This window comes from Microtus pennsylvanicus, chromosome 11 (assembly GCF_037038515.1).
Source record: "Microtus pennsylvanicus isolate mMicPen1 chromosome 11, mMicPen1.hap1, whole genome shotgun sequence".
Lineage (NCBI taxonomy): Eukaryota > Metazoa > Chordata > Mammalia > Rodentia > Cricetidae > Microtus > Microtus pennsylvanicus.
Genome location: NC_134589.1, coordinates 24,691,639 through 24,718,180, shown reverse-complemented (window position 1 = coordinate 24,718,180; position 26,542 = coordinate 24,691,639). Strand labels below are relative to the sequence as shown.

Genomic DNA, 26,542 nt, shown 5'->3' with positions numbered 1-26,542 from the left:
TCCGGATGCAGGGAGTCTAACAAGCTTGAAGGAAAACTACACAATTTTCTATGCTAGTTGGAGACTTCAACATCCCATACTCAGTGGTAGACAGACTAACCACAAGGAAGAAAGCCCGACTTCTGCAAACCAGCTGGACTCAAGGGTTCTGAAGAATACTCCAAAGGACAGAACAGGTCTTTCTCAGGCAAACGTGGAACACTCTCTGGCCAGTCCATATAGTAGGCCTTAAGCAAGTCCCCATGCATGTCAAAGGAGAGAAATCAGACACTCTTGTTCTTAACCACAGTGGGATTAAGTTAGAAATTAAGAGGTTGGGGCCAATGAGACGGCTTATCAGCCAAGGGTGCTTGCTACCAAACCTTAGAACCTGAGTTTGATCTCTGGAACCCACTACATGGAAAGAGAACCACCCTTTTTCATTTGTTCTGTTTTTCAAGATAGGGTTTCTCTGTGCAGCCCTGGCTGTCCTGGAACTCACTCTGTAGACCAGGCTGGCCTTGAACTCACAGAGCTCCACCTGCCTCTGCCTCCTGAGTGCTGGGATTAAAGATGTGCACTACCACGCCCACCTGGCTGAAAACCACTCTTTAAAGTTGACCTGAGACAAGCTGGGCTTTGTGGCTCATGCTTTAATACCAGCACTCAGGAGGCAGAGGCAGGTGGATCTCTGTGAGTTCTAGGGCAGCTGGTTTACAGAGCGAGTTCCAGGATAGCTGAGGTTGTTACACAGAGAAACCCTGTCTCTAAAAACCAAAAATAAGAGGAAGAACTCCAATTCTGTTAGTGTTGAGGGTGCCCCCATGTGCATCCACCCACACATGCACACCCACTCACACACACCCACACACGCACACCCACACAGCACACCCACTCACTCACACCCACTCACGCACACCCACACAGCAACCCACTCACGCACACCCACTCACGCACACCCACTCACTCACACCCACACACGCACACCCACTCACTCACACCCACACACGCACACCCACACACGCACACCCACTCACTCACACCCACACAACACACCCACTCACTCACACCCACTCACGCACACCCACACACGCACACCCACTCAAGCACACCCACTCATGCACACCCTCTCACGCACACCCACTCACTCACACCCACTCACGCACACCCACACACGCACACTCACTCACTCACACCCACACACGCACATCCACACACGCACACCCACACACCCACTCACGCACACCCACAACTACCACTTTTCTGGCATCGGTGAAGACAGGATCGTGGTTATCTGGCCCAACTAAAGCAGTCAGATGAGTGAGCAGGGGTCAGGGAGAGCGCCCACTGGAATTTGGGGTTCATTCTGGACCATTTAGTGTCACTGCCGAGAATCTGACACTCCATTCTCCTCTCCCGAGACACTGGATTGCCACCCACATCTGTGAAAGCTGCAACAGAAGCCATCTCTGCAGCAACTGGGCAGGTCTTGGACACTTTCCTATTGGAGTATATTGCTCCTGCAGAGGGCAGTGCTCGGTTTCCGGCACCCACGTAGGCAGCTCACAACCCATCCTGTTCCAGGGGATCCAATGCCCTCTTCTAGTCTCGTCAAGAGCCTTCACTCGTGTATTCGACTCCTCTCCCCACCCCAACATACACACTTAAAAATAAAATGTAAAAATGTAAGACCCCCACCCCATCACTTGCCACACGCAGCTTCCTGTTCCTGGCCCATGACCCTGCCCATCTCCCTGACTGTCCCCGCTTGGAGCTACTTGGATTTTATTTCCTAGAACCCAGAGGCTACCCCCCACTCCCCGCCCTGCCTAGGACTCCAGTTATTACCTCCACAGTGACTCATCTAATTGGCTGTTTGGTTGGTCAGTTGATTTTATTGAGACAGAATCTCACATCATAACCCAGGCTTCTAAGTCAAGGTAATCCACCTGCATCAAGTATGGGGATTACAGGTGTAAGCCTTGACTGATTTTATTTGGGAAGAGGTCTCTCTATAACGCAGACTGGCTCTATCACTCCAAGTTCCTGACAGCACGCATGCCCCACCCCCAGCGGCTGAGTGTGTAGGCACACTACCCACTTTTTGTACACGTTATTAATTTGATTTACATATTTTATTGGGGCAGGGCACCGTACATATGTGACAGAAGACAGTCTGCAGGAGGTGGTACCATCCTTCCATGATGTGGGTGGATTCCACCTTTACCTGCTAAGCCACCTCCCAGTTCTTGTTTGATTTTGAGACAAGGTCTCCTGTATCCCAGACTGGCCTCCGATTCAGTGTAGCTCGGTCTGACTTTAATTCCTTCTGTTCCCACTTTTCAGGTGTTGGGATGTCAGACACGCTCCCCATTCCCAGCCCCACTCCCCTCTTTGTCACTGCTCTTGTTTTGTTTTGGGTTGATTTTTGAAGACCTCACCATATAACCCTGGCAGTCTGGAATTTGCTGTGTGTACCAGGCTGGCCTCGAACTCACGGAGATCCACCTTTATTGAAAGTGATTCACTTTTTAAAGTGTTGTGGGTCTATGCTCATTCACACATATACAGAGGCCAGAAGTAGGTGTCTTTTGTTCTCTAACCTCTTTTTTGAGGCAGGGTCTCTCACTGGATCTAGAATTCACCTCTTGGATAAGGTGGCTGGCCAGTGAGCTCAGAGGATGTCCCCAGCACCCCCTGAGGTCACAGGCCCGAACCACTATGCCTGGCTTTTATGTGGGTGGCGGGAATTCAAACTCAAACCTTCATGTACAGCAGACACTTCACCTATGAGCCGGCTCCCCTCCTCTCCCACTCCTCACACTTAAGGTCTCCGAATCAGGGGACCTCAGGGCCTGGTGGTCCTTGGCAGCTCTACATTGCTCACTGTCACCATAGTTACATGGCTGTGCCTTTGTTCCGTTGCTTGCTGTCAGCCAGTTTGTAGGTGCATGCCTGTGTGCTGGCTGGCTCTCCTGCCAGAGGCTTAGCTTTTAGTCCTGGGAGCACCTAGGCACAGCAGCCAGGGCAATAGGGAAGTCATTTGGGGTGAGGGAGTGCCCGGCACAATCTCTGACAAGCAGGTGATGGCTCTATTTGCTCTCCATTTTAAATTGCCAGTGGAAGGAGAGGGGGATGGGGGAGGTTGTTTGGCCTCTTGTTCTCCAGGAATGTGAAGGGGAATCACAATGAGACCTGCTGACATCCTAAGACAGGGACAGCCTCTACATAGAATGAGGTCTGGCTGCGTTGGCGTCTGAGGTCTTCTGGGGGCACCGGCAAGAGGTGACTCATGAAGCAGTGTTTCCCTAAACAGTGAGCGGTTTCTCAATTCTGGCCTGTTAGTGGGCCTTAGAGGAGAATGACGCTAATGGCTCCCAAAGCGGCTGCAGGTTTGTAGCCTCAGGACCCTGCCACCTCATGGGATGGAGGTAACTGGGCTGATAGAAAAGATCTGGTAACTCTGGGCCTTGGCAAGCAGAATATGGGGACACCTCTAAGACAGGCCATGCAGGAACCGTGGCAAGACCTTCGGATTCTAATACCTGAAAACCCTGAGCAGGGCATTTTGCCCATTCTCTGAGCACTGTGGGTAGCAGGTACATTTCATTGCGTCTCGGGTGTTTCAGGTGTGGGTTCCTGTTAGTGCCAGAGTCTGTCCACCTCCAAGCGCTGCTGTTGGGGCTAGTGGAGCAGAATTCAAATTGTGAGTTTACAGATCGCGAGTTCTGGACTTGGGAAGGATGCCTGGTATTTCTGTGCTGGCTCTGCCACTGACAGGTACTGTCACTTCACTGGTGGCCGTGAGGACTAGATGGAGCCTCTCCTGTGTCAGCAGGTGAGTGGGGTTAGCAGGGTGTGATGTCTCCCAGCACACAGGAGGCAAGAAATAGAGATCTCTGAGTTCAAGGTTATCCTGGTCTGCAGAACCAGTTCCAGGACAGTTAGGACTATGTAGAGAAATCCTACCTTGAAAGTCCAAATAAACAAAGAACTAGTGGGTTTCCTCTTCCGTATCCCAGGGGTATCAGGAATCATGTGTCCTAGGTAGTGTCAGCCCTATGACTCCTGTCCTGTCCGTCCTTTCTCTGCGCCATGGCTGATGCGGGGCATGCTGGTTTCAGCGGTCCCCACCCCTCTGCTAGTCACCCCAATTCTTTCCAGGCCCCTGAAGATGAAGAAGAGAAATAACGAGGCAGAAGCCCAGAGGAAGAAGATCCAGGAGAGAAAAAAAGAAACAAGTTTTATTAAAGCCCCAACACTCGGCTAGAAAAACCAGAAGGGAAGGGAAGAAAGCAGGGAGGCAGGGGAGAAAGAAGGACATTAAAAAAGAGACAGAAAACACAGCAACCCTTTCCATTTAGAAATTGCCAAGTTACACTGACAGGTCACAGAATGTCCACAGAAGCCATCACTGCTACACCGACACAGGCCCTACGGGGTGGATGGGTGGGTGTGGAGCCAGGCAGGCCTTGGGGACCCCACTTGGGGTCCCACTAAAGCCTTGGCCCTGAGGCCCCTGGGGAAACAGTATATTGTGGAAGGGGCCAGAGAGAACCCCCCATGCGGGTAACACAGCACAGTGGGAAGGGGTGAGGGAACCGGGTACAGGGTCCCCCAATGTGGCAGTAATACAGCACAGCGGGCAGGGGTGAGGGGACCGGGTACAGGGTCCCCCAATGTGGCAGTTTCTCTTGTCAAGCACACACTGAAGGACAGAGCGGCGAGGCGCATGCAGCTGAGGGGGGCATTGACGTGCTGTGGGCTTTGAGAAGGTGCGGGGAGGGAGGCCTCAGGAGGGGAGCCGGGCGAGTGGTGCAGGATGATGGAGCACACACGTGCACACGCACACTGACACACACAGAGGCCCTCTCACACGCCTGCCTGCACCGGAACACAGCCACACCCACAGCTCATGTTATCTCTGTCCATCCGTATACAGTCCTCACGTGAATAGCCAGGCATGTCTGTCACACATTACGCCTTCCTCCCAAGGTTCCTGTCACACAGTCATGCTGATGCCCAGGCAGGTTGTGCTCACAAACATGTACACAGCTTCACACATACAATATAAGATTTTGCCTATGTACACACAATCCACGCATGTGCACAGGCAGAAGTTCTGTAGGCTCGTGCCCATGTGCACACACACAGGCCGCACACAATCCCATACAAATGCCTCCCAGCACACACATGCGCGGGAACCAAAGCGAAGAACTATGTAAATCCCGCGGGCCCTGCCTGAGAGCCCGGGCAGCCCTGTATGGATGGTCACGTGTCCCAGCTCCCCCTCCCTCCACAAAGGACACTCAACTCAGGACAATGACGGAGGGGTGCACACTCAGGTCACAGGGCTGAGGGGGTGTGGGGGCAAGCAAAGAGCAGCAAGCAAAGAGAAATGGAGTGGAGGGGCCTCTTCCCCTCCCCTCCCAAGCCAGGGGTCTCTGTACAGCCAAATCAAACCAAACTGCTTCACCGACTACAGAAGCCAGGCCACACGCCTGTCCCCAGGTCCCTCCCCTGCCAGACAGCAGCCAGGGAGAGTGCTCTGTGGTTTTCTTTTTTTTTTCTTTTTTAAATATTTATATATATTTATATTACGTATATTATATATATATAATATGTAAATATATTTTTAAAACAATATAAAATGTTAAGACACTTCACTTAAATGTAAAGAGTTGCTTGCAATTAAAAGTAATTGCATCATTGTGAGGTCCCTTTTTTTCCCCCCTATTTTCTAGGGTTTTTTTGTTTGTTTTCTTTTTTGTGTTTTTTTTGTTTTTTTTTTTTTAATTTTATTTTTGTCTTTTTTTTCTGGGAGGGATTTTTTTTTCTTCTTCTTTTGTTATTTTTCAAAAAGGCTTGCTTGCCTTGGTACAAAAATGATCAAAGCTAGAAAACAAGGTGAACCAACAAAACAAAAGCAGAAATTAAAAAAGAAGAAAAGAAACAGAACCCAGTTTTCCCTCCCTCCCCAAACTCAACAGCTGCCACTGGCCTCCCCTGCCAGGCTCCAGGGTCTTGGGGCTCCATCCCTTCAACAGTTCCTACCTGTGCTTACCAGGTGATGAGTCTCAAGACCACACCTCTGTGCTTACTCTACTTGTGCTCCAAAGGGAGCCCCCTCCAGCCTTCTTTCTTGCTCTGGCCCTTCTGTGCCTGCTGGGGACCAGGCCAGGACCAACCAGCCTCTCCCTTTGCCTCCAGGGCCCACCCAAAAGCCAGTCTGCCCTACAAGGTATCCAAAGACTGGAATACTAGCTGGTGGCTCTGCCTTGGGGACCCTCAAACACCTCACAGTGGTCACCAGATCCCCATAGGCAAATCACATCTCACCCCTTCCCTGAAAACCCTCAAATCATAAAGGCTGGCTGAAGGTCATGTTGCCCCCAGCTAAGGGTCAACTTTACTGCACCCACCCCCCCTTCTCCCTGTTTCCCTCACAACCAGACCCTACCCACCCTCCAAACATGTCTAGGCCCTTCCACCTTGCCCACCCCCCACCCATAAAATAAGTTAATGGCATTTAAAGTGCTAAATTAGGAAACTAAAATTTACCAAGTGCCCTGCTCAGGGTTGCCCTCTCCCAAGGCAGAGCCCCAGGGGCAGACCGAACACAGGAGCAACCAACCAGAACGGGGGGAGGCACCCACCAGAACAGGGGGCTCCCACCAGAACAGGGGGCTCCCACCAGAACGGGGGGGCGCCTCTGTCCTTAACTAGCACCAGCCAGACACTGAGCAACAGTGAGCCAGCTCTTCCCCTTGCACCAAGTGTTCCCCCCTCCCCCGCCTTGGCCTCTTCTCTGGCAATCCCATCCAGCAGGCCTGCCTACAGGCCCACCCTGGTTCAAGAGGAAGCCACAGGCCAGCAGCAGAGGTGTGTTTCTTCGAAGGCTGGACAGGCAGTGGGGCATCTCCCAGGCCAGGGTCTGTCTCCCTGGTCCGTCGTCCAGTCTGATGCTGGGTCTGTCCATGTCCATTAGTTCCTCCAGGAAGGAACCCAGTAACGAACGGGAGGGGGGGTCTCCACTGCAACAAGTCTCCGTGGCTCAGAGTTGGTTCCAAGTGTTCTTGGGAAGTTAGGGGAGGTGGGGACGTTGGATGGACTTGGGAGGAAGAGGGTGAAAGAGCAGAGGGAGAGAAGATGACAGGAAGTAGGCCGAGGGGGTCCCCCTCCCCGTTAGGGAACAGGAAGTCAAGGAAAATCGGTGTGTTTGGTTTTTAGTTTTCTCTTTTGCTCTTTAAAAAGAAAAAAGATCATTAAAAGAGAATCACTTAAAAAACCAAAAACACCGAGAGGGGATGAGAGAGCTGAGGGCCACGGCCCCAAAACCCTTCAGGGGTGAGAGTTGGGAGGGTGGAGTGGGCATGAAAGGAAGTGGGGGACAATGGCAGGAGGGAGGGAGGGAGGGAGGGGCAGGCCAGGTGGTGGTGTGAGGGCTTCTAGAAGGAGATGGAAGAATTCCTTGCCCCAAAGGAAGTCAATACGGGGATGGAGGTTCTGGAACCAGAGGGCTTTTCTGAGACTGGGCTCGAGGTCTCATTCGACCCGCTCATTTCTTTAGATGGTTTAGTGGCCTGGAACAAAAACAGGGGTCAGGGATCAGAGAGAGCGAAGGAGAGCCTCCATGCTGGCTCCTGGCTGAAGTGTTGAAAAATGGAAAAATCCCACAAGTCCAGGAGAAAATGAACTGCGAAAGTGAGAAACGAGAGGGGATATCTGGAGAGTGGTCCTCTGAACTGGGGGACAGGGTGAGGAAGTGTCTGGGGGGCAGAAAGAAGGGTGAGGGAGGCATGGGGTTGGGTCAAAGGCCCGGAAACCAGAGTAGGGGTGGCTTCAGTTCATGGTTACTGAGAGGAAAGACAGAAGACAGAGGAGATGCCAGAGAAACCCAGGCAGAGGGGACGAGGGACGGGAGGGTGGGGAAGGGAGGGAAAAGAAGTAAAAGGTTAGCAGCGACAGGGGTGCATCTGAAGCCAGCAGATGGGGGTCAGTAGCTCAGCCCAGCTCAGGTGCCACCTCCGGCCTGGGTGGGAGGCCCCTGGTGTAAGCAGGAGTGAGCTAGCCCCACCTGGAAACTCCGAGGAGGCATCCTGCCCCTCCCCTGCCAGCCCAGAATCTCCACTGTAGCCCTCCCTGTCCGCGGGCCCCAGCTCTGAGTGGTCCTAACAGTAGCTGGAGACCAGGCTATGCTCCCAGGCTCACTCTCCCAGTTGGAAGGCCCTGCCTGCACGTGCGCACACACACACACACACACCCTCCTTGCTTCTATATTGATCTTGTCCTTTGGAGTCATGGTCTCTCAAGTAGGGTTTAAGAGCCACCTGCATCATCTCCAAAGGACAATCCATGGCATGTGTCGCAAATGCAGATTCCTAGGGCCCTTTCCTTCCAGAATCATATCCACTTTGGGGTGGGAATGTGCATTTTGAGCTGAGTGAGGGTGTCACACACCGGACTGCTGGAACCCTGTGACTGAATCCAATGACTCACCTGGAATTTAGCTACCAGGCCTTGGAAAAAAAAAAAAAAGCCAGGTGCTAGTAGCTGTACACGCCTTTAATCCCAGAACTCAGGAGGCAGAGCAGGCAGATCTCTGTAAATTTGAGCTAGCCTGGGCTACAGAGCTAGTTCCAGGATAGTCAAGGCTACGCAAAGAAACCAAGTCTCGAGGGGAAAAAAAAGCAAAAAACAACAAAACAAGGCTAAGGTGAGAACTTAGCAAATTCCAACCCAGTCTGGGCTACATAGTAAGACCATCACAACAAACCAAACCGGTGACAAAAGCCACTATAAAGAAAGAATGAAGAGGATCGTGTGGCACACTCCAGCGACCTGCCTGAGGCTCCCCTAAAGACCTCTGGAGCCACCCAGCTGCTAGGAAGGCTCTCCCAAGTACCCTGGGATGGAATGCTACCATCTTCAATAAGCCTGCCTATGCAGAGGAAGGCAGGAGGTCTCCACATTGCTGGCAACTGTGTTCTCCTCTGCAGGCGTACAAGTGGCTCACCAGTGACTCATACAGGCTTTACCAAAGTGTCAGCTGGTAGCCAAGGCTTCCCTTCCCTTTTGGGAGAATCAAAGCAAGCTGCGGATTCAGCAGTGGATCCTCTACTGTGGCCCTCACCATCAGGCAGGGTCCTACCCCCACGGCATTCTTTGTCCATTGCTGCAGGCCAGGTGTGATCGGGCCCTCCTGGGCCTTGGAACAAACTCAAAACAGGCACCTAAGGGCTCTCTGCCAATTGCCTTGGGCTGGGTTCTGCTCCGCCCCCGCTTCTGCCTTCCTGTCGCCCACTTAAAGTTATAACTCGGAGCTGGAGAGGCAGCTCAGTGGCTAAGAGTACTTCTGCTCCTGCGGAGGACCTGAGGGCAGGGAACTCAGCGCCCCCTGTAACTCTAGCCTGAGGGGTTCTAACGCCCTTTTCTGGCATCTATGAGTTTCTGCACACCAGTGGCTCCCACGTACGTACCAACTGACTCAGGCTCACACACGTGCACATAATAAAAAATTAAGCCAGGTGGCCGTGGTGCACACCTTTAATCCCAACACTTGGGAAGCAGAGGCTCTCTAGACCAGGCTGGCCTCGAACTTACAGCGATCCACCTGCCTCTGCCTCCCAAGGGCTGGGGTTAAAGGTGTGCGCCACCACTGCCGGGCTGCATTCACACATTTATGGGGATGTCTCTTCAGGACCTCCTCATGGAGACCATCTGGGATTTCACGTTTGGTGGAGTTCTCAAGAGCCAGCTTCCATCTGGGGATACACTGGCTGAACTCCATCCAAGATCCACCAAAGCAAAGGGAACAGGTTGCTTGGCAACTCTATGCTGCTCGGAGTCACCCTGTCTCTGAGGGTTTCCGTCACATCCATGGCACCTGCCAATGGTCTCCTGTGAGCTGGGTTTATTTTTAAGATTTATTATTTCTATTTTACGTGTATGTATGTTTTGCCTGCATGTATGGTTGTGTACCATATCCGTTCCTGGTGCCCATGGAGTTCAGCAGAGGGCACCAGATCCCCTGCAACTGGAGCTACAGATTGTCATAAGCCACTATGTGGGCGCTGGGAATTGAACCTGGGTCCTCAGTGAGAGTAGCGATTGCTCCTAACCACTGAGTCATCTCTCCAGCCCCTCACTACACCCACAGGTCTAGATTTTGTTAAAAGAAGCAGAACCTCTGTGAGGAGACAGAAGCCTAAGAGAGATTCAGCTTTCCTCTGAGAGAAGCGGGACACTTCTGGACCCGGGGTCCATGGCAGCGCCCTCCCCTGCTAGACCACACTGCACCAGATTCTCAGGCTACTCTAGGACACCTGTCCCTTCAGGCTCGGATTCAGAGTCCCCTACGGGGCTGGATCAAGCTGGAGCCACACGTCCTGCTGGCCTCCTTAGCCAGGTCATTCTGGTGCTGCCCAGGGACTAAAGGAACTGCCTCCTCTCTCCCCCTAGGGTGCTCACAGCTCCGGTTAGTACTAGTCCCTGGTCTTTGTTCCCTCAGCTCTCTGGTGGTGTCTTCACGTGAGCCACTAAAAGAGAGAGTAAGTGGCTGGCCTACAGGAAGTGTCCACGGCTTCGCATCTATTCCAAGCCCTGGATTCCTCAGCTCCGGGAATCCAGTTCCCATCCCACCCACTTTAGGTCCTATGCACAGCACGCAAGGGCTTTTCCGGCCACCTCGGTGCCTCTGTCACGCCTGTTGCCATGCATGGCTCTCTCAGAATTTCCCCTCTGCCTCGGTGTCCCTGGTCCCCACCACTTCGATTCTCTTCATCTCATCAACATGGGAGCTCTGAGGTCAGGCTTAGTGCCACAGGCCTGTCATCCCATCTACTCAGGATGCTGAGGCAGAATCCACAGCTCAGGGTCATGCCTGGGATGCTGAGTGAGACCTTGTCTTAGTGATCCAGGCGGCCGGAGCATGTGCGCAGCATGCTGGAGCAGAGCCTATCGGAGGACCAGCTGTGAGGACAGGGCAGCAGTGAAGGGATTCAGCCTGGGTTTGAGGACACCGACTTTAAACAGCATTGTGTGTAAGCTATCATCAAATACGCACTCTAGATAGTCCTCACAGGTCTTAAAGAACCGATGAGAGGAGACAGTCGCAGACGACCTTAGAAGATGATGAATTAGGCAGAGACATGGTCTGGTTTGGTTTTCTAATTTTTCTTTTCCTACAGTACTGGGGGCTCAAACCTGGGGTCTCCCTGCCAGTAGGCGGGCAATCCTCTGCTAAGCCAAACCTCCCATCTCTGCTTCTTTACTGCTGCATTTAAAAATCTTCCTAAGGAACATCTATTGCTTTGCCAGAAAGCAATGTTTTGAAAGAGCAGACCTGAGCACAACACGAGTGGAGTGACAGGAACAGCTGGCAGCAGGGTGGGACAGAGGCCCATGCTTGGGTGGGGAGGGGCAGGAAGGGACCAGTGGCGTCCAGCAGCTGTGGGGTTTGGGAGCTAGGCAGTGGCTCTGAGGGGACAACTGGGGAAGACACGTGTTGGAGAGATGTGTCACTAGACAATGGAGGAGCTGGAGACACAGACGGAGAAGGGGTGGAGGGGAGGCACCCACCGCAGTGGCCCAGGCAGGCAAAGTAAAGCAGGAGCCAGGGATAGGACAATGACCTGGCTGTGACATCTGTCACCTCATTGGCCGTCGGGGCTGATTTAGCTGATCTGTCTGGCTAGGTGGGTGTCCCTCCTTCCTCACAGCTCCATATTTCTCCCTCCCAAGCCTGCGGGGTTGGTCCAAGAGGACAACCTTCTCCAGTAGCTTTTCCTCCATAGAAGAGCATCCTTGGGCCAAGGGCATACAAGCAGATGTACTCTCCAGTTCAAACCTTCCAACAAGCTTTCAAGGTTTACAAAGGAACCAGGGAGGGCTGTCGGGAGAGCTGGGGTGGCAAATACCAACCCAGGTAGAGTCTACAGTGGCACAGATATGGGGGATGTCTAGACAGCCACATAACCTGGGGTAGTGAGAGAGAGAAAGCCTGCGTGGCCCTTGGCGGCCTTGCCCCACCCTATGGAGAGGTCTAGGGAAGCCTGTTTTCCTAGGAGGCAGCAGGTAGATAAGGGTTTGTGTACCAGGGTTATCTGGGGCTATGGTGGGTGGGCTTTAAGGTAGCTAGGTCAGTCTTGGTTCTAACGCTATTTGCTGTGCAGGTCTTTCTTCTGCTATAGGCTGAACCTCGCAGCCAGCCTTGGCCATCTCTAACCTTCTACTTCTGAGCCTAGGGTCTCCATCTGCACAGAATGAGGCCCTCCTGCGGCCTCACACTGGCCTGGCACACAAGAGGCACGCAGGAGAGATTCTAAACTGAGCACGTGCCCCGAAGGGCTCTCTAGAGCTACATCCAGGGCCTCCTCCTCTTTCTGACCAGGCGGACCACACAAGCAGGCTCCAGGGTCACAAGCACCAAGGGCAAAGTCTGTCAACTCCAAACCTACAAAGGGAACCCCAAGGGGTTGTTGCACCTGCAGGATTCCTACCACACCTCATCTGCCCTTCCAAAGGTCAGCTGAGCCCACCAACCTGTGACTCAAACGCGGGTACAAAAGCATCTTCCTTCTGAGCTGAGGGTGGAATGAAAGGTGCTGAGCAGGAGAGAGCCATGCACAGGGGCAAAGACGGGCAGGAGGGTAAGATGGCTGCCATATGGGCTGGCTTTAGAAGTGACCCAGCCACTGAGGAAGGGCAGGCACTGCACAGGCAGGGAGTGAGGCTCCTCTGTCCTTGGGCAGGAAACAGGCTGTGAACTCAGAGACTCACGTCTATACCAGATCCAAAGCACCAGGGCTGCAAGGAGGAACAAGATGGAGGGCATCGACAGGGAGGGACCCACAGTAACTGAAACCATCACTGGAACAGGAGCACATAGCAGAGGCTTGGTGTATGACCCCCCAGGGGCCTGGGTGTCCCGGATCCCATCCTCACCTGCTGCTGGGCCTGGATCCTCATGTACTCCGCCCTTTGCTTGCTGTGCTTGCCTTTGTCGGGGCTGCCTGCTGGGCCCTGGGTTGCCTTCAGCCGAGAGGCTCCTGGAGTCACAACCTTCATGGGTGGCACGGTGCCACCACCACTCTGTGGAAAGAGAGAGAGGGCTGAGGTGGGACCATTCTGCATGGAACCCTAAGCACTGGGTGAAGGCTCTGGGGTTAGGACCTCCTCAGGGAGACCCTTGGATGCCTGGAGACCCCTCGCTAACTCCCCATAAGCACCCAAGACTTAAGTCCCTCTGAGCCCAGGTTCAAGGCCTCCCTGGAGGAGATGATCAGGCTAGTCAGAGCTCATATGTGACTTTCCTGAGTGTCCCAGAGGAAGCCACTTTTACAGGGAGGGCCCCAGTACCACTCAATTCCCAGCCAACACCTTCCTGTTCCCAGGAGACAGTTGGAATTGGGGGTCTCTAATAAGAGAGCATCCCCAGGTCCGCACCACGCCTAGAGCAGAAGGCAAGAGGTGAGATTTCACCCCATAGATGGGCACATCTGGCCCCATGACCCTCCCCCGTATAACAGCCCTTCCCAGAGAGACTCTGGGGACCCAGAGGCGCACGATCAGTGAAGTGACAGCGACAGAAAGAGTCAGAGACAGGAGGGGGAGAAAGGGGTGGAGAAGAGGAGAAAGCTTTATTCCCTGGTTCACAGAGAGCAGGCAGGGCCAGAGCCCTCCTGATTCATGCCCAAACAGCAGAGCTGAGTCCTGGGTGAGCCGGCTTCCCGGCCGCCCCTGGCTCTGCCCATAGGCCCTGGCCTGGAAACAGGGCTCCCAGAGGGAGGTAGGCTGAAACAAAGACAGTGGGGGTGATGGAGGCGGCCGAGCTTCTGTGGCTCCACTCTCTCCACTCTGCAGGCCCAGAGACTGGATGGAGCAGGAAGGCGGCAGGAAAGAAGGGGAGGCAGCCACCTGAGGGGATGAGGGTGGGGACTGGGGGATGCTTGGACACGGCATAGTGGTGTTGGCGCCCATCTCGCTCAGGGTGGCTTCTAGCTCCTGGAGCGTCTCCTCCAGACTGTCCATACGCAGTGGGGTAGCATCCTGTACTGGGTGGCCTGAGCCGACGGCCTGTTGTCCCCTACTACAAGCTTGACTGTCACATTCAGAGTTTTGAGGGGTCTCCTCTGAGTGGGTCTCAGCAGGCTGTGTCTCATCTAGCGATGGTCCCCAAGGACAGAGAACTCCGGCTTCTGCATTGTCTGGGCTCCATAGAATTGTCGGTTCCTTTCTGGACAGTGAGCTGCTCCAGAGTACCTCAGCAGCTAGTCCCAGCAAGGCCTGTGGGCCATGGCAAGCCCTTCTGCTGCTGACCAAGGTCCGGGGTCTTGGTGTGGGGACTGTCCTGGGGCCCAGTTCCTCTAAGCTGCTCTCTGGCAGAGAGGGAGAGCCGGAAGTGCATTCTGTCAAGATGATCTGAGGGATACAGAGAACCCTGGGACCTGAGGCAGCCTGGGGGGGACAGAAGACGAGAAGAATTGTGATCCCTGCAGACTGAATTTTGAGCTGGGGTGCGCTCACTTCCTTCCTCTCCCAGATGGGGAAACTGAGTCGGGGAAAGATCTGATCGTGTCACCCAATAAACTGAGCCTTGAGTGCAGGTGTCTTTCTATCCCGCATAGCCCGTGGACTCCTGCTTCCTGGTGTCAATGCCAGCTGCAGAAGCATGGGGGGGTGTGCCTTTCCCATCACCCCAGTAAACTTGGGAGCAAATCTCAGGCTTCGTCCCACACGCGATGGGATAGTGACATGGGTGTGCAGCAAATTAAATGAGTCCATGAGGACATCCTACTAGTGCCTGGCATCATTTGAGCAAATACAAGCTACTGGCTAAATTGACCCAAACAACCGAGACCTTCCTCAGCATGAGCAGAGAGTGGACGCTGGCCTCCACTTCAAGGTTCGGTCCATCTTCCTTATCTTGAGCTCTGCACTAACACCCATGAGGCCCAACCCCAGGGGAGGAGCTTGGCCATGGCCAGTTCCTTGGTCTCACACACCAGGCAATGCTTCAGTTAGGCACCTGTTTCTGCGTGAGCTCCTTGGCTATGGTTCTGGACTAGACCCAGGGGCCTGAGGGACCCTGTGAACCTGAGTGAATTCTGCCCTAACTCTAAGTACCAGCCCATGTCAGGCACTATGGCCTATGTCTTCATCTTCAATGCTTTCTGTAACCCATGAAATGACTGTCACTCTCCCTGTCCCCGCTTCACAGGTCAGGAGCACTACGACTCACACCTTGTCCAATCCTCGGCAAGTTAATGGTAGAGCCAGGATTTGAACTCAGATAGCCTAGGTTCAAGTCCAGTGTTCTTTTCACTAAACACGCTGTGAGGAGACCCCTCCTACCCCTCCCAAGACAACCCACCCAGCCCTGCCACTGCTTACCTGAAAATAGGGTGCACACAGGGAAGGCAGAGAGGGCCCCCCCTGTTCATCAGGCTCCTCTGCCTGACGGCGCCTCAGGATGCAGACAGACAGGCAGCCAGGGAAGGGGGCTTGCCTGCTGGGTCCCCTCATGACTGAGTCCCAGAACCAGAAAGGGACAGAGCTGGGTGCTGAGGATAAAACCAGTCAGGAAGTGGTCCTCTCACACTGCTCACTCCCTGAGGACTCAAGGGACAGACTCCAGACAGCACTGTCCACCTTCTGATCCCTGTCTGCACCCCTGACAGAAAGTCAAAGGCCACCAGGCCTCAAGTCAAGCCCCAATGCTGGTGGCGGCCATCATGAACCCCACTGTGGGCTGGGAAAAACCACACAAGGAAGGGAAGGGTGTGAGCGCAGGAAGTTGAGGACAGAGGTCCTCTTACCCCAACTTGACTGGACAGAGAAAGACCTCCCCAGACCTTTCTCCACACTCCTACTGGAGCACAGTTCCTGGGGTGCAGACAGCAGCTCCACCCCCACAATCCCAAGAGGAAATAAGGTGCAGTGGGAAAGCAGCGAGGGAGGAAGTTTAGAAGGAGAACTGGAAGAGAAAACCAGCAGCCAAGGAAGGCCATGGGCTTCTCTCATCCTAAGTCCCCTGACCAAGGCGGCAAGAATGGCCATGGGGCAGGGAGAGGCTTAGGGGAGCCATCCCCCTCTCCATTCTGTCCTGACCCTCCCCGCCCCCGCTCCCACCCCAGTGCAAGGCATAGATTTCAGTGGGAGAAGCACGTGCCTTCCCTGGCATGGGCAGCAGAGCAGGGCATAAGGAAGGGACCAGGCGAGGTATCAGGACAAGGTCAGATCGAGTTGGACTCTAAGTCACTTCCTGAACAAGATCCAAATTCCAATCTTGGTCTCAGGACAACTCACAGGCTTTGGACCCAGCCTTAACTCAGGCTGTAAATGGGAACAAGGCATCTGAGAGCCAGAGAGAATCAGGTCTGCAGAGAGTTCAAGGGTCACACCGGACACCCAGGCTGCAGTATCCCAGGGAGACCCCCCCTGGGAAGCCTCGGGGAGGGACAAGTTGTGCGGTTGCGCGCTGCCCTTGGCGTGTGCGGGAGCATGAGTCCACGGGCGTGAAGCTGGGGCAGTGGCAGAGAGGCTGGTGTGCATGGCGTGTTAGCGGGTTAGCGTGAGAGGTGCGGAAAAGGAAGCTGTGGAGGAACAGGCAGAGAGAGCCGTGAGAGGTGCAGGGAGGCCTGAGAGGCCTGTTACCTTCCATGGGGAGCTCAGAGCTGAGCCCCCAGGGGACCCCAGGTCCTGGGGGGACAGCAAGGTGGGGATCGGCTGGCGACGGGGCGTAGGGGGAAGGGAAGATACTGAACTTCTTTCAAAGACCTGGGGAGCAGAAGGCAGGGGCAGGTTTGGAGGATGGAACCCCAGTGAGGACCCAGGCGCTGGCTGAGTACCTAGGCACCTATGGAGGGTGGCCCAGGATGCTAAGGGCTCTGGCACCTCACCATGGCCACTGACCCACTGGGCCTCTACTCTCAGGCCTCCACAGGGCCCTGACAGTCAGGAACTCTGGCATAGGGCAAAGATTTCCTATAGGTCCTATAAGCGGTGACTTGTAGTAATGCTAGGCCCTTTGGCACGAGGGTCTCCAAGATTCTGTGCCCAGAACACTAAGGCACGAAGGGTTTTGGAGCATGAGCTGTCCTCAAGATTGCTTGGGTAGGGTCTCAGTAAGCTCGGAATATCTAGGTCTGGGACAGAGTGTAGTGGGTCTTTGGGTCCTGGGGGGGGGGAAGGGAGAGGAATCTGAGAGAGTATAATGTAAACTCAGACCTACCAGGAGGAACTTTAGACTGTCTCCTTCCATTTCCCAGCGGAGAAGAAACGGAAGCTAAGCAGATTGGGTCCTAGGGCTGGCACTCTCCTGCCTGCCCAGGACCTGCTGCCCAGCCCTGAGGAAGGCTTGGCAAGGAACTGAGCCTGGCTGAGGCCTCGTTCAGTCTGACCCACCTCCAGCTCAGCGATGATGCGCTCCTCATCGTCCTCATCCTTGATGGCAGAGGCCATGATGGGTGGCGTGGAAGCAGGGCGGGCCACCTCAGACACGGCCCGGCGGAGCTTCACCTGGGGCTTCTGGACCTCCAGCTCCTCGGACTCAGCCTTCTGTAAAGCCCCCACATCTTATCAAGCCTAGGTCCTTCCCTCCCTCCAGCAGGGGCTCGCCACACCCACCACCAACCACCAGTTTCCTGGCAGGAAGACCCACCCCGTCCCTGCCAGAGCTTGCTGTGGGATTAGAACAACACACAGCCCTAGAATCCAAGCTAGATGTCAGGTTGGGTTGTTCTGCCTGACTGCCATCCTCTCAAGCTTCCCCTTAAGGTACCCCTGAACCCCACCAATTGGGGTGTACCTTGATGAAGGCTGAGTCTTTCTTGCTGGTGACCACCACCTCTCCGGTGCGTGTGGTGGTCAGGCCGTGGGAGGAAGGGAAACTCCGGCGGGGAGGGGGTGGCGGGGGCGACTTGGAGGGCTTCTCTGTGCGGTATCTGGGCACCGTGAGCTCATCTGCAAGCAGTGGGGACCTGGGGTCAGGGACCCGCCACAACAGTGTGCACAGTCACGTTCCTCCAGGAACGACCGAGAGGGCAGATCAGGGGAGAGGAAGGCAGGACCCCTCTCTTTCCACTTTCCTGTGCCTGTCACCAGCTCACCCAGCCCCACCTCCTCCAATGGCACTCAGCTGCTCAGAGTTGTCAGGGAGCCAGGAACACTGTGGCACCTTGGCACTGAGTTGCTGACCCAGCATGGACATCCCGACACCACCAGAAGCCCAAGGCCACACACTCAAGCCTGGGACTTTTGTGCCACTTTGAGCCGCCTCGTGGCCACAGCTGTCCCTCAGCCCTACCAGACTCAGCTTCATCCTTTCTCTGAGGAGCTTGGTCCCCGCTCACCATCCCCCTTCCTCCAGCCTGGTTTCCATGGCAACCCACTAAAAGGTCACTCAAACCATAACACCCTTGCCTTTCATTCTCCCGGGGCTCTCCACCAACCCAAATAGTCTGAGTTCTTAGCCCAGCACCTTCCACAAGCTCTCAGCCTTGCTCTGCATTAGGGCCCAGCTCTGGACCCTGCTCCAACCCGGCAGCATCCCCCCCTGCACTTGTCATTCTGCCCCCTGAAGGTGCACTCACCGTGGGGGATGTGCCTGCTCATTCCTAGGACTGGACGGTTCCAGGCCGGCTCAGGAGCAGCACTTAGCCCCTTTGTGCTAGGGATGCATTAAATGTGGCCCGGGACAGATTACGTAACCATTTGGAGTCTGTCCTCTTTGTAAGGAGGGGATGACTGTGTCTGCCTTCTTCAACTGCTGCACCCAGAAGGCCTCGGGTAGTCAGTGCCCAACAAATGTCACAATCTGTCACACCATTAAATCCTAAGCACAGTCTGCAGAGATGGCTCAGAGGCTAAAGGCGCCTGCTGTACAAACCTGCTGACCTGAATTTATCCCATAATCCCACAGTGGAAGAAAAACATTAATTCCCACAAGTGGTCCCCTGACATGTATGCACTTCACACACACACACATACACACACAAATAATAAGATAATTAAAAATCTTTTAAATAAAAAAAAATCTGAGGCTGGAGAAATGAGTCAGTGATTAAGAGCACTGGCTGCTCTCCAAGACCAGGCTTGATTCCCAGCACCCACATTCCCAGCACCCACGTGATGGCTCAAAGCCATCTGAAACTCCCATTCTAGGGGATCCAACGCTCTCGGGCCTCCTCAGGCACCAGGCACACACGTGATGCCCAGATATACATACAGGCAAAATACCCATACACATAAAAACAGAAAAATAAATTCTGAGCTCCCTGAAGCACCTTTCCCAGTCAGGGTCTTGGAAGAAATGCATGAACCAACGATGACCATGCCTCTCCTTCAGGTGCCCCCCCACCATCCTGCAGGCATGGGGTGTCAGGGCCCTGGCATACAGGTCAGCACTGCACTGTCCTCAGAGCGGGGAGAAAATTGGATGGACTCCAGCTCACCCTGTCCTTCTGTATCCCGGTCCCCCCAGTGATCGCTAATAGCTAGCACCCCATTCTCTGGCAGCCCAGCTACCATGACTCATTACCAGTGCATCCCCTACATGTCAAGCTCTGAGGATGGGCCTTACATCCCCATACCTGAACCTCTTCTCCCACTGGGCTCTGTCCGGGGGGCTGCCTTCTGACCATGGGGCGCCTTGGGGGGCTTGTGGTCTGGGGTGGGGGTGGGTCCTGGGTGGGCTTTGCTGGCACAGTCCAGGTCCGGGATGGCCTTGAGCAGCTCAGCCTGTGTCTCCTCCAGCAGCCGGTTGATGTCCTTGGCACTGTACTGGGTTAGAGCTGCCCGCTTCTCTTCCCAGTCTCTCTCCGCAGCCTTGAAAAAGGAAGCAGAGCTGGTGTCAGGGCTCCTGCCCATGACCCCCTGAGCTCTGCCCATCAGCCCTTCCCCAGGCCACATGAGCTAAGAACAAGAACTTCACGGAGATTTAGCCCCTCCTACTGGGTGTTAAACATTGTCCCTGTAGCTTAGAGAGATCACTTTTAATAAATACATTATTAGGTCTATTTCTGGACATTCTATTCTGTTTCATTGACTACCCAGTCTGTGTTTATACAAGCAGCATATCGCTTTAATCATTATCACTTTATAGTATACTTTCTGTCGAGATGGGTAAATGTCACCAATATTATGCTTTTCAGACTCCTGGTCCTCCTCCTAAAGGGCCATGTGTCCCTTCAGTGCCTGCCACTCCAGGTGACAGCAAGAATGTGAGCCTAGTTTGTACCCCGCCCTGGTCCATCACCTCAACAGACACTGCTTTGTCCGCGCTTCTCTTGCCGGGAGCATCCAGGCCTTTGGTGGGGTTACTGCTCTTTGGGGTAAGAGGGGCTCCTTCGGCAGGCCCACTCAGCTCATGGAGATTCAGCGGAGGGCTGGGGGGTGGTATTTCAAAGTCCAAGCCTTTGCTGAAGTCTGTTTCAGCTGCCACTTTCTTGGGAGACTGGTTCAGGAGATTGTTGGGGGGTGGCCACACACCCTCATCCACTTGCCTAGGGTTGGGAGAGTTAGAAGCAGCTAGTGAGAGATGGTAGCCCCTGGAGGGGAACCTACAGATGTGAGGGGGGCAAGCCTAGGAAGGCATGTGAGGAAAAGCCAGGCATTTGCACACAGGGGTCACAGGTCGGAGTTGAAGAGATCTAACTGGTACAGAGTAACCTCTGAGGAGTCAGAATAAGGGCCAGGTGTTCCCATGGGTTTGGGCCTCGTGTGTAACCCCACGGGAAGTTAAAGACAAAGGAGAGAATGACCTGCGGATCTGGGCCAGCGTGTCAGTGACCCCCCGGCAGCGCTTGAGAAGTCCATCAAGGCGCTGAGGTTCCTCCTTCAGGAACTTCACTGCTTCCACCTCTACCCGCAGCACGACGCGCATCTTACTCTGCAGGCCTGGGAAATGAGCTGAGAGGGCAGGAGGAGTAAGCTGGCTGGGGAGGAGCACCCAGGCGTTGGCACACTGCGGGGGAGCACAGCAAGGAAGCCCTCGGGGTCACCTTTGCCAAGGCAGGCTCACCCTTGAGCTCTGTTAGCGTCTCCCCAAGCTGCTTCAGCACCAGCGCCTTCTCTTCCAGTTCAGGACCGGGTACCAGCCGGTGGTTATGGGTCACATCCCTCTGGATCTTCTCCACTGACTTCTCTAGGTCACTGCAGGCACAGAGAGACCCTTCTCAGCCCCTCTGGCCCCAGCCTAGCCCCCTGAAATTGAGCAGCTGGAAAGAAATTGTGCCACCAATCAGATCAAAATTAAAAGCTATAGCCAGGTGTAGTGGCTTACCCCTGCCATCCCAGAACGTGGAAGGCTGAGGTGGGAGGACTGTGGAAAGTTTGAGGCCAGCCTGGGCTACATAGTAAGACCTTGATGCAAACAAAACAAAGCATTAAAAAAAATCACAAAACCAAAGCCCCACTAGGCTACATGCCCAAGTGAAGTCGGCAACGCTAGCTCTCAAAGATGAGGCTTTCACACGGTTCTTTACGAGGTACCACGGCCTCCACACAAGCACTGATCTACAGTAACATCACCTCTCTCCCTAACTCTTCCACAGAAGCAGTGGAGAAGACGGTGGCCCCAGCAAACCTTACGTAGCCTCCAGGCAGGAGTACCCATCTGAGGACACAGTCATGAGCATTATCTTTTGCCAAATGACCCTGCCCCAGAGCCTTTCACCTCAAGGTCAAAACTGCCTCAGGTTTTCAGTCCGTTCATCGGAAACATTTACGATCCCACATATTCCTAAAACGCAAACCAGGAGCTGAGCATAGCGGCACAAACGTGCGATCCCGGCATCTGGGAGGCCTCCTAGCTTTGGCGGCTGGGGACAGGATCACAAGTTTAAGGACAGCCTGGGTTCAATACAAACCAGGGAACCAAAATCCCAACCAAAGCAAACCAAGTCTTACAAGTCTTCACCCTGTGTGTAAGTTCTTATGTTCTTTTTTTAAATTTTTATTTATTTATTTATTGGTTTTTCGAGACAGGGTTTCTGTGTGTATAGCCCTGGCTGTCCTGAAATCACCTATGTATAACAAGCTGGCCTCAAGCTCATAAAGATCTGCCTGCCTCTGTCTCCCAAGTGCTGGGATTAAAGGTGTGCGCCACCACTGCCCAGTTGTGTTAAGTTTTTAATATGTGGGTGGGAGGGAGGCCAAGGAGATGGCCCAGTGGGTAAGGTGCTTGCTTACGCAGGCATGAGGACCTGAGTTCAGATCCCCAGCACCCACCTAAAAGATGAGCACAAGAATGAGCACCTTTAACCCCAGCCTTGGGTGAGGAGGGGGCAGAGACAGACCAGTTCTGGGGGCTCACTGGTCGGTTCCAGGGTCCGTGAGAGACCCTGCCTCCAAAGCTAAGGTGGAGAGGTGGAGAGATGCTCCAGCAGTTAGTGAGCAATTGTTGCTATTGCAGGGGACCTGGGTTCAGTTCCCAGCAGCCACATGGTGGTCCAGAAGCCTAACTCCAGTTGCAGGGGATCCAGTGCCCTCTTCTGACCTCCCTGAGCACCAGACATGGACACGGTGCACACATACATACACATATATTTATATATGCAAGCAAACATATGCACAAGATAAAATACATAGATTTTTTAAAGTGGAAAGTGATAAAGACACCTGATATCAACCTCACATCCAGTGTGCACCCACAGACACAAGTGTACCCACAGTTACACATCTATACCACATAATCTATATATAATAGATAAAAATGAAACCCATCATCCTGAGGCTAAACCCCAACCTTAGCTCTACAGTCATCAACATCTGACTCTTGCCCCTTCGCTGCTTTCCCAGCAGAAGGCTCTGGCACAATCACCTAATATCCCTGGGCTCTCTGGGCTTCAATCTTCTCACTCAAAAGAGGAGTATGAGCCAGGAGGTAGTGGTGGCATACGCCTTTAACCCTAGCACTTGGGAGTCAGAAACAGGAGGATTTCTGTGAGTTTGAGGCCAGCCTGGTCTACAGAGTGAGTTCCAGGACAGCCATGACTGTTTCACAGAGAAACCCATTCTTGAAAAAACAAAAAGGAAAAAGACAAAAGACAAAAAAAGAAAAAAGGTAGAGAGGCTGGTGAGTTGGCTCAGCAAGAAAGCACACTTGATGCCAAGGCGGAGGACCTGGCTTCCATCCCCAGGACCCATATGGTAGAGGAATCAAACTATCCAACTGACTGGACACATGCTCTGGGGTCCTCACACATACACATGCAATAAATAAATAAATGTAATTTTTGACAACGTATCAAAAGTTCTAAGTTCCTGGCTGGCCTAGAACTCACCATGTAGACTCATGTGATCCTCCTGGATGGAAAGTACCACTATACCCAGCTTAGAGAAAAAAAAATTAAAGAAGTGGGCACGCTAGGAGTGTCTCCTTGGGACTACTACAAGTACTATAAGAGCCACACCCTTGCTTCTCTCTCTGCATCACTACTTTCCTTGCTTGCTTCTGCTTAGATCATTCGGAATTTTTCCCAGTTCCTTATTGGCACTGCCCTCTCTGGCCCTTAGAATAAATACTCCCAGCCTAGAGTATCCCATTTACCTGTACACACATTTCCATGCTAATTTCATCTCAAGTCTCAAAAAGAAATCCTTTCCCCGTCTCCCCGCTTAGGGTTGGGAGTCTTCTCCCAAACCCCTGAGGCTCCTCTTTGCTGGCTTGTGAACTTTCTGTGCTACCAGCTCAAAGCAGGCACAAAGTGACGTTTCCCAGTTTCATCTGCGTTCCCAGCACCCAGTCGGTGCCTGGTTTGGAGCACATACATGATCAATAACTGTGAAATCGGGGCTGGAGTTTTGAGCACACAGTGCTCTTTTGTTTGGTTTTCGAGACAGGGTTTCTCTATGTAGCTTTGGAGCCTGTCCTGAAACTCTCTCCTTAAACCAGGCTGGTCTTGAACTCAGCCTTCTGAGTGCTGAGATTAAAGGTGAGCACCACCACCGCCTGGCAACACACAGTGCTCTTGCAGAGGACCCGAGTCGGATTCCCGGCATCTATCTCTGGCCTCTGTGAGAACCAGGACACATGTGCAAATACCCACATGCAGGCACAAATATTATACACAATTTTTTTAAAATAACTTTTTTAAAAATTAAATATTTTTTAATTGCAGGATGAAGAAGTGAGAGGAAGAACTGCTACGGGTAGGTGCGCCTTCTCAGCCCTGGATGGGGGTCGGTGGCATCCCTCACCCACATGTAGGACTTTCTAGCTGTTCCTGTCAAGTCCCACCTGTTGGATTTCAACTCAACAATGCAGGTGTAAACGACTTGAATCTGCTCTACCATCTGATGTGTCTGCTCTCGGTCGAAGTTCACTGTCATCAACCAAACTCATCAGCATACCTCAGCTACCCTATCCAAAAGAAGACGAAATGAGACCAGGGCAGAGCCAAGGGCAAAATCCCAAGATTCAGCACCGCTGGTCAGAGAACCACTTTGCATTGAGCACTGTCTTATGGAGGAGGGTCATCTTTCTATCTGTTGCTTTCATTGGCTAATTAATAAAGAAACTGGTTGGCCTTTAATAGGACAGAAAATTAGGTAGGCGGAGTAAACAAAACAGAATGCTGGGAGAAAGAAGCTGAGTCAGGCTGTTGCCATGATTCTCCCACTCCAGACAGACACAGGTTAAGATCTTTCCTGGCAAGCCACCTTGTGGTGTTACACAGATTATTAAAAATGGGTTAGATCAATATGTAAGAGCTAGCCAATAAGAGGCTGGAACTAATGGGCCAAGCAGTGTTTAAAAGAATACAGTTTCCGTGTAATTATTTCAAGTATAAAGCTATCCGTGCGGGTAGCCGGGTGGCGGGACGCAGCCCCGGGCTGCTCATACAACAACTGTCTGTTCAACTGGTGCCACGTCAGCCCTGTATATTCATTTCCTCATTTTAACCTTAAAACAGGTCCCGGAGGGAGGAATATTTCTTCCAGTTAGCACATGGGCAAACAGTGGTTCAAAGACTAAACTACATTTCCCAGCTTCCCTTGCAATTAGAAGTGGACATCCAACTGAGGCCTATCCCTTGAAATAGGGATGGAAAGGCACATGCCGTCTCTAGATCTAGTCCATAAAGACATTCTGTGCAAGCTCCCTCCACATCCTTTCCCCTTCCAGTTGGTTATGAAGACCATGATCTGGGTGATTCTGGAAGGCACGTGCGGAACATGGCAGAAATGCCACCAGCCCGAATCCCTGACAGACTGCATATGGGAGGGCAACTTTCTAACCTACCTAGTGTTTTCTCAAAAAGACCTGTCCATCATTTTCTTTTAGAGAGATGTATTTATTGAGCTTTAGGTGTGTAAGTATTCTGCCTGGCGTATGTGTACTGTGTGAAGGCCTGGTGCCCACATAGGCCAGAAGCACACATCAGAACCTTCAGAACTGGAGTTACAGATGGCTGTGAGCCACCATGTGGGTGCTGGGAACTGAATATGGTCATTATTATTATTATTATTATTATTATTACAAGTGTTCTTAACCCCTGAGTCATCTCTCCAGCCCCCTTAAGCAGGTTTTTGAGATAGGATCCCAACGCATCCCAGGCTGGCTGAAAATAAGTAGCTGAGGATGACCTAGACCTCACAACGCTTTTGCCTCAACCTCCTGAGTACTAGGATTACAGGCTTACACTGCCACACCCAGTTTAGCGTCTTTTACTTTAGAGCCATTGAATAATCTGGGAGCTTGTTGTGGCAGCTGCCTTAAATAAATAAGGAGCCCTAATTGAGGTTTGGCCTCCCAAAAGCAGGGTGGCAGAAGCTCTGAAAGGAACTAGTTCAAGGTCACACAACTGTTCTATGGTGTAGCACTGTCTACTCATGGGGGACTTCAGCCATTGGCTCTGATGAGTCTCTCTTCCAAACTGAATGATGTCACCTACATACCTGCTGTCCCACCCCACCCGCATCTACCACATAGGAAAAACCAGCCCTTTCCCACAACCAGCGATGGGTCAGCAGACAGACTTGGAAGCCAATAGGCTTCAGTCAATGGGGGCGATGTCCAGAGAGAGCCCAAGCCTCTGGCTAGACAGACAGGTGAGTGAGCCCAGCAGGAATGAAACCAAAACCCGGCTTCAGCTGCCCGTGGGACGCCAGAAAAGAGGAAGGAACAAAGGGAAATGAACATGAGAGAAAGACAGAGACAGAGAGAGAGAGAGCGCGCGCACAGGCGAGTACACAGGGGCTGTGGGCTACTGTGGGGCAGCTAGGACAGGAGGCAGGGGACGGTCTTGCAGGACCCAGTCCCTGCCTCACTCAAAAGAGGCAAGTGCCAGGCTGGAGAATTCCGCTGGCAGCTCCCGGGTTCTCTATAGTGAGCACTCTGAGTGATGGGTGTGATCAGACATAGAGGGTGGGGGTTCTCAGTGCTCGCAGAGAACTGAGGCCCCCAGGAAAGCAGGGACCATACACTCATGAGGAGCAGGGCATAAATCGGTCCTTTTATCTCTCTTGCCTCAGTGCTTTGATGGTTCCCTTAATTTCCCTTTAATGTCTCGGTCTAACTCCTTTTGAAAATCCTGGCCCAGCTCCTCTATGCAGAACG

At 53.1% G+C, this 26,542-nt stretch overlaps 1 protein-coding gene across 15 annotated transcripts in view; it reads right to left on the bottom strand.

Moving 5' to 3' along the window:
- Positions 1-4,196: 4,196 nt before the first annotated feature.
- Positions 4,197-26,542, bottom strand: part of Srcin1 (SRC kinase signaling inhibitor 1) — a 64,355-nt gene continuing 42,009 nt past the window's right edge. For 4 of the 15 annotated variants that reach the window (XM_075990899.1, XM_075990900.1, XM_075990898.1 and 1 more), the window contains 7 exons: positions 21,002-21,132; positions 20,742-20,889; positions 20,237-20,483; positions 19,572-19,806; positions 17,789-17,943; positions 17,386-17,538; positions 13,188-14,436 (listed from right to left, as the gene is read on the bottom strand). In XM_075990899.1, coding sequence (XP_075847014.1) covers positions 13,342-14,436; positions 17,386-17,538; positions 17,789-17,943; positions 19,572-19,806; positions 20,237-20,483; positions 20,742-20,889; positions 21,002-21,132 — 2,164 coding nt within the window. In that variant the 3' untranslated portion in view covers positions 13,188-13,341. Of the gene's footprint in view, positions 7,836-12,924; positions 13,072-13,183; positions 14,437-15,372; positions 15,543-16,635; positions 16,759-17,385; positions 17,539-17,788; positions 17,944-19,571; positions 19,807-20,236; positions 20,484-20,741; positions 20,890-21,001; positions 21,133-26,542 lie in introns of those variants that run through there. The other 11 variants (XM_075990908.1, XM_075990904.1, XM_075990906.1 and 8 more) reach the window with 9 other exon arrangements.